Consider the following 7,979-nt stretch of genomic DNA (forward strand, 5'->3'; position numbering starts at 1 on the left):
CATGAAAATTCTATCCAGAATTGCTGTGAGATAAAATCTAAATTGAAAATTTCGGAATCTCTCAGTCATCTACCATTTTTTAGGGATTTTTTAGTTTTTATCTCACAGCAATTCTAGATTAATAAATAAATAAATAAATATATATATATATATATATAAGTAAGTTTGAGACTTGTGTTATGTGATACTAACTCAACGATACTATATTTTATAACAAATACATATATAGATAAACATCCAAGACCCGGGCCAGTCAGAAAAAGATCAGTTTCCATCATGACCCGACCGGGGATCGAACCCGGGACCTCTCGGTTCAGAGGCAAGCACTTTACCACCGCCGCGCCACCGAGGTAGACAAGGTGGAATTTTCAATTTAGTTTTCATCTCATACCAGGCTCGCGCCAAAAGCGTAGGCGCGATGTCTTCCGACATGGAGGAAGAAGAACCGGTGGAAGAGTGCGAGGTGTACGTGTCCACTCACTCCGAGAACCTCCTGCCGCAGGAGTTCCTGGTCCACTTCCAGGGAGATATCCCCAAGTATAATGATATGACGAAATCGCTCATCGAGAACTTCGCTAGCGTGAGTTTTTTTTTAATGTAAAATCTAGGTTACTAGTGGTTGGCTGTTGTGTTTTCTTTTTCGCCAGATAAGAGTCGCGGCGCTTAAACTTTTTAAACTCACGCCATTTCTATCCAATATGCGAGCTCGGGTTTTATCAGGGACTCTAAAATCGCTGTTAAATTTAAGCCACTAAACTGTCAAAAGTCGATAATTTATTTTCAAAACACGGCAGCCATTTTGTAGCTATGCTCGCACTTGAGACAAATTATCGCGGTCTAAGTTGACAGGTCGATTGCAAAATTAAAACCAATGTATAAAACCCATGCTCGCAAAGTTGACAACGCGGGAAGTGCGATAAAATTTAAAACAGTTGTCGCGCTAGCCACGTTCCCCGTGTGGCACTCATCTTTCCGTGTTCTCGGTTATATTCGTAGCTATGGCGTCCCAAATCCCAGGGTTCGCGAAAAATAAAAAAATAACCATAAAATTTTGAAAGTTTGGCTATGATATTACAACCGGCCGCTTAATGCTGCTATTTAGCTTTGTGTCCCTTAGTCGTCTCGTACGTCAGCCTCGGGAGGATATAGAGTAGTCTTATTCTAGGGCGGGGACAACACGCCACTCATCAGTCTAAAAATCACCTCTCCACACTAAAAATCACCGTAATCCAGTGTATTTGTTTGTCCGTTGTTTTGTATTCGAACAACGGCAATAAAGACCTAAGTGCCAGCCGCCATAAGGTCCCTTTTGATTTGAACGGCCACATATGTATTTTGCACTGACCTAACACAATATAATATGTATATATTTTTTAACTTGTGATAATTTTCAATAATTTTATCGAAAATACAACTTTTTTTATTTATTTAAATTTTGACATTTTTAATAATGATGTAAACTCGTCGTCTTTTTTTTTTTTTTAATATAATGTATAAGACCTACATTTGTTAATTGACGTCCTTGGAGAAAAGGCTGCAGTGAAGTTTGTTGCGCCGTTTCTTCTTCACCTGCGCTTTGGAAGTCGGCAGTAGACATTAATTTTTGACGTCAATAAGTGACGTATATCAAGCTAAATCGAATAAAGAATTTTGAATTTGAATATATTGCAGAAATTACCCGGGCTGTGCGGCCTGTCAGAAACGGGTGGCATGGTGTCAATCGCGGCGCTGTACCGCGCCACAGCGTACACAATACTCAGCACGAACGCGGTCCTGCAAGCGGAATCGCGGCCCCTACTCGGGGAAATACCGGCGAGGCACCGCGACGCCTTGCAAGTGTTGATTCGGCTAGCTGCGGCCATACCTGCTCTGTGGTCACAACCTAAACACTTGGCACACCACGCTCTAAGCTCCCTTAACACTTTAGAAGCAACTTCCCCTTTAAACCACGAACCTTTCGGCACTTTAATAGCCCTAGTGCTAACGGTGCCATCGCTATTTTCGAAACCAGCCGGCCCGGCAAGACCCACGCATCTAGCGAGACAGATAACTCTACAAGCTTTAAGAGCTACTATTACGCGAGCTTTGATAGTCATCGACGTGTCCAACTGCAATACCGTGCCCATGGACGAGGAACAAGACAAAAACACAGATTTGGAAAACCTACTGACGATCGCGAAGGAGTTGCGCAGGGGGAATTTGGATATTGATGTATTAAATCCAATCGATGTGTGGGAGAAGGTTAAAAGTCAGTGCAAGACGTTTTTAAGATGTTGTTGCTTGTTCTACCATTTCTTGAGCGATATAATACCGCCAACGGAGCTGACGGTGGTCGACGGCGACACGTGGGACACTATGTGCGGATATTTAGACATGCCATTGACGTTCAAAGAGCTTTTAGACAATCCTTTAGCTAGAAAAAAAGCGAAAGAATGGTCGGACATGTCGACGGAGTGGTTCAACAACGAGATACCTAGTCATGTGGTGACCGAGCCGAATGAGCCGCCGAGACTGATACCGCTGCCTGATGACTTCTCCGAGCTGATGAATGTGGTGTCGGAGTTCTCGTGCCCTAATTCTGAGCGGGAGGACAGCAAGTACCCGACCATGTGTCTCGTGTGCAGCCAGATACTGTGTTCGCAGAGTTATTGTTGCCAGACGGAGATTCGGAAGGTGAGATTGTTTATTATAACGAGGTTTTAGTACATTTTACTGTGTTATTTTAATTTAAATGGATTTGTTATACATGTCATAAATGCTTTTTAACTTATTTTTGAAATTGTCCACTACTCTACACACTGTCCGGGATAGACAGGGGCGCGGGTTCAATTCCCGCTCGATTCCAGAATGTTTCATCTCACTATTATTTTCAAAAATATGCATGCGTTAATTTACTTAAGATGGAGGTTTTAAATAACCATTGTGACTTTGGCGAGTAAAAGAATTAAAACTACAAAAAATATTTCAGACTAGTATGCAAACTCATGTGGACGAATTCGAATCTGGGACCTTTCGGTTCACAGATAGACGTTTTACCAGTTGGATTATAGTCACAACAACAGGCGTTTTAACCGCTTTAACTTTAAGAAGTATAGAGCTCTAGGACAAATTTTGCTACATTATATAAAGAACTTAATTAAAAAGTTATATAGGTAAATTTAAATTCAAATCATTAATTCAGAAACTAGACCTTCACAGGCACTTTTTCAATCGTCAATTTTTATATTTATAGTTATTTCTCATAAGCTACAAACTACTGGCATTTCGGAACGACCACTGCTGAGAACAAATTTTATATATGTATGTAGTAGGTAGTTTTATATATGTATGTAGTCACAATTTACTAAACGGACTTTAGCGGTCACCGTTTTCCGTTTAGTAGATTGTGGCAACTGTGTCCAATAGAAATTTATAATACTTTTTAATGCAATCCTTTATCTAAGAAAATATAATTAGTCCGAGCCAGATTTTTAAAATTTGCTTCCGTTTAATAGAAATTGATAAAAACTTGATGGTGATGCTAGTGTGCGCTCGGTGCAGTCTTAACAGTGCGCCGAACTGTGACGGGCTCTGTATACAGTGTGGAAAATAAAAACTCTCATACAAATTATATAATGCCCATTCATTAGTCTCTGTGTTGAGTGAGATCAGTGAAAGCGTGTAGCATTGCGCTTATGAGTAGTCTCCACGCGAAACGAATAGTCTTGTATGTGTCCATAGTGTTCGTTACGGAATTAATAGTTAGTTGAAATAAAATATTTGGAGCTAAGAATTAGATAATTATATTTTTCTTTGTTGTGAAAAAAAACAATAGGAACGACTAGATTTGTAGTGCGCACGCAGGAATAAAATTTACATTGTCGTGTTCGATAGCCATTGGCTACCGCGCGAGGGGTCGCGGGCGGGACGTGCCTAGTGTCGTGGTGTACTGGCGTAGACACACAGGTTGCAAAGAAAAATAAAAATGTTTATTTGTGTGTTTGTTGTGTGGTCGCAGCCGGGCGGCGGCACGGAGCACGTGGGCGCGGGCGTGGCGCACGCGCTGTCGTGCGGCGCGGGCGCGAGCGTGTTCGTGCGCGCGCGCGACGCGGAGCTCGTGTTGCTTGCGGCGCCCGCGCGCGGCGCGCTGCTGCCCGCGCCCTATCTCGACCGCTACGGGGAGACCGACCAGGTACCTTACACTCGTGATCATTCAGTGAAATTAAACAAACAGAATATGTCGTCAATTTTATTTTCTAAATGTTCTGAATTCCAGGGACTCCGTCGCGGCAATCCCCTGCACCTGTGCCAGGAGAGGTACGAAAAACTCCGCATGTTGTGGCTCAGCCACGGCGTATACGAACACATCGCGCGCGCGCTCGACGCCAGCATGCTCGTGACGCCGCCCTGGCAAAACATGTGATCACCGGCCTGCCCCACGCACACTGACCTACCATCTAAACGTTCAATACAACGCGTTCCTGCCATCTAGACGGTCACTCCAACGTGATCCTACCATCTTGACGTTCACTACAACGGAATCCTACCATCTTGACATTCACTACAACGCATTCCTGCCATCTTGACGTTCACTACAACGCGTTCCTGCCATCTTGACGTTCACTACAATGCGTTCCTGCCTTGACGTTCACTAAATTGTGACCTGACTAGATCCTGACACCTAGATAGTGACTTGCCGTCTTAAATGTTCATTGCATATCGATCCTACCATCTAGATGTTCACATACATAATAATTCACATTTAATCCCCTAAATTTAGGATAAAACATTTTATTTCGACAAATTAATAATAAATATCACGATTATGGACACCATGCAGTCTTACTGCAAAACTATGTCTAAACTAAAAACTTTGTTAAACACATTATTTTCCCATATTAAGAAGTCACGTTTTTGAATCACATTTCCTAATTGTCAGTATTTTTTATTCCAAATAATTTTAAAAATGTTTAATTTTATACATTGTTTTGTAGAAAAACTGAATTGATGTTTACGTAGCACAAATTGAACAAAAATATTGTTGATAATAAACCGAATGTCGTACGAAAAGTTAGACAATATTGTAATAACATGCTTTAGTGAAAACATCACCAAATACACGAACCATAACTGCCCGAAATATGCCTTACGCTGTTTACCCTACCTTTCAATAATAGATTTAATTATATAATCATTTAGAAATAAAATATTAGAGAATAAAATTAATTATTATATAGATCTTAATGTTCTATAGATTAACACCCATTTGTTATAGTCGAATACAGAAATGTAAGAATGGAAAGTTCATATGGCAAAAATCACGCGCAAAGAATTTGGTAAAACGTTGACAAAATACAGCAAGAATTCTTGCAATAAATTGAAGAGGATTTTGAGCGGCATATAATGGGCGCGCGGAAATATTATGTCGAATTCGTCATTTCTTTTCAGTCATAGTAATAAAAAGTGATGGAACGCAACGTATTTTAGAAAAAAGATATCTACTTATTACATGGTCAAATATTGAGGAGGTAGATGGTGATAGTAGCAAAGTGAATCCTGGGCTCAGACTCTTTGCAGCTCAGAAAGAACTAGAAAAAACTCCAGAAAAAGAGAGGGATAAAACATAATTTAACAAAATAAACTTTTTATGGATGAAAATTTTTATAATTATAATATCCATTTGAGCTTGAAAAAATACGTACGAATGGCAATTTAAAAATACGCGCAATTCCCGCTGTGGTTTTTATGAATTGATAAATAACATATTTTATTCGAATTTGAATATATTGTTGTTATAGATAGGTTTTGTTTAGGTCAGATTTTAAATATTTACTCTTGTGCGTTAGATATGTGGAAAAAATCTTGTATTTACCCTTGTGAGAAGAGTGAGCTGGTCTCAATTATGTGCATTCAAAAGTTCTGAAATGAAAAATCAATAAGATCTTTAATTTGATTATATTCTATATAATAAACAGTCACATTTCTCAAAGAAAATGTACTTGTAATGTCTTAATATGGCAACACTGGAATATGTTTATGTCATTAAAAATAATGTGGTAAAAAAATTGGCAGCTAGCAACAATTTTATCAACGTAAAAAAATATATTACGGATTTATTTTTAATTACTGTTCCCTATTTAACATATTGCAATATTGTTATATATTTTGATTGACCTCCATATGACCGTGTCGGATTTTTAGTACGCACATTTTTATTATTGAATAAGAGTGAACTAAATCTCGGAAGGTCTGACTTAAATTGTAGATATGTTTGAAACTAGTTGAAAAACCTAACTATTGTTAAATTATTTTTGTTTAAAACTTCTTTAATATAATAGCAAGAATCAGAGATTAGCAAACACTGTGAAACTTTATTGGTTTACTGGTATTAGTTTTCAGTAATTCTTGCCAGCTCCTGGACTATGTAGTCGAGGAGCTCGCAACTTTGCGGCTGTGTATAATCTGTTTTTCGTATGTACATAGACTAATGTAATATTATACCGCGGTGGCTGGCTCTGTGCCTGTGATTGTTAATGACTGTAGTGAATAAAAACATGATATTGAAACTTCTATTACAAAAAATTCGCAAATTAATATAAATTACGATGCTTTACGCTTATTCAAACTAATAATAAATGCGAAAGTGAGTTTGTATTTGTTACTTCTTCACTCTTACTCAAGCAATGTTTTTTGATATTTCCCATACATAGTAACGTATAACGGAATTATATTACTACAGAAAGGACATACATTTCATCTTTGTACTGTTCCCGTGGAAACATAACGCGGGTAAAAGCTAGTCAGATTACAAATTTGTTCACTATAGTCTTTATTTCGTCTGATATTAAAAATGTAACTACATATTCTGTTTAATACTTTTGTGCAATCCTAAATATTATGTTTGTTTTCGATCACGTGTGTTTACTAATTGTAATGTTAGCAAATAAACTAGTTTGTAAAATAAATGTTTCTTTTAAATTATTTTGTGGTTTGAGACACAAGGAAGAATAACCTACAAAATATATCTCATCGTATTTTATGGCAGTTATTTTAAACTATTAATTTTGGCTTTGAATATTTATTTATAAAAAGAAATTGTTGACCCCGACGTGATTTGAACACGCAACCTTCTGATCTGGAGTCAGACGCGCTACCGTTGCGCCACGGAGTCGTTAAAGAAAGTGTTGAAAATACACTATACATACACCATAAATTTTTAATTGTGCCAAAAAAATAAAATGGGGCTATCATTACTGATAATATATGCATAGTCAAAACATAAAAAATCGAAATCCAAAATTTATCCAGAAAAATCTATAATCATTGGTTATATACTTAAGAACGTGCCAGCTGACTACTACGCTTCATAGTAAAGGTTAAATCGAATTTATGTGACTGCACTAAAGTGCACACAAAGTCGATTTTCATTGATAAATTCTGGCAATTCTTTTTTATTTATTTAATATTTGCCTGTGCCAGGGTCATCGCACCCGAGAGCGAGAGAACACGATAAACTAGGAATTGGAATAATGGAGTTTCAAACTACGTACATATATCTATGGATATTTTGGGATAAACGCAAACCGCAATAACTTTGGTGATAAACGATAATATTAAATTTTGATTAGTCACATGTGTCTTTAATATTAAGCCTTTATGTTTTTGGCATTAATTAATAATTTATGGTGTATAACGTAATATACCAACATCGTCAGTATCGTCACAGTATCACTACCACAGATTTATATAATACTTCCAGTACTACTAATAACTATATCGTGTCGTTATATTAATTAATGCCTACAAAATTTTCAATTTGGCCTACGAGTGTTGCAGTAGTTAAATGAATAATAATAATTATTAATTTTCAAGTAAATGGGGTTCCATAATTTCTATAAGGCCTGAGAGACGTGGGTTTGCTCCAGTGGAAAGAAAGGTCGGTCAAGGTAGTCACGGGTATCGCTGGCTACTATATAGATAATTTTCAAACTGTACATAGC

At 37.7% G+C, this 7,979-nt stretch overlaps 1 protein-coding gene and 1 non-coding gene across 4 annotated transcripts in view; one reads left to right on the top strand and one right to left on the bottom strand.

Annotated features, from left to right (window-relative positions):
• Ubr1 (Ubr1 ubiquitin ligase) overlaps positions 1 to 6,944 on the top strand; it is a 38,495-nt gene extending 31,551 nt beyond the window's left edge. For all 3 annotated transcript variants that reach the window (XM_053760150.1, XM_053760149.1, XM_053760151.1), the window contains exons 26-29: positions 395 to 580; positions 1,672 to 2,673; positions 3,998 to 4,171; positions 4,256 to 6,944. In XM_053760150.1, the coding sequence (XP_053616125.1) occupies positions 395 to 580; positions 1,672 to 2,673; positions 3,998 to 4,171; positions 4,256 to 4,402 (1,509 nt within the window). In that variant the 3' untranslated portion in view covers positions 4,403 to 6,944. The remainder of the gene's footprint in view (positions 1 to 394; positions 581 to 1,671; positions 2,674 to 3,997; positions 4,172 to 4,255) is intronic.
• Positions 6,945 to 7,078: 134 nt separating this feature from the next.
• On the bottom strand, positions 7,079 to 7,150 carry TRNAW-CCA (transfer RNA tryptophan (anticodon CCA)). Its single transcript has one exon. It is a non-coding gene; the product is annotated as a tRNA-Trp (tRNA).
• Between the last annotated feature and the right edge of the window lie 829 nt (positions 7,151 to 7,979).

Source organism: Plodia interpunctella, chromosome 20, assembly GCF_027563975.2.
Source record: "Plodia interpunctella isolate USDA-ARS_2022_Savannah chromosome 20, ilPloInte3.2, whole genome shotgun sequence".
NCBI classification, from domain to species: Eukaryota; Metazoa; Arthropoda; class Insecta; order Lepidoptera; family Pyralidae; genus Plodia; species Plodia interpunctella.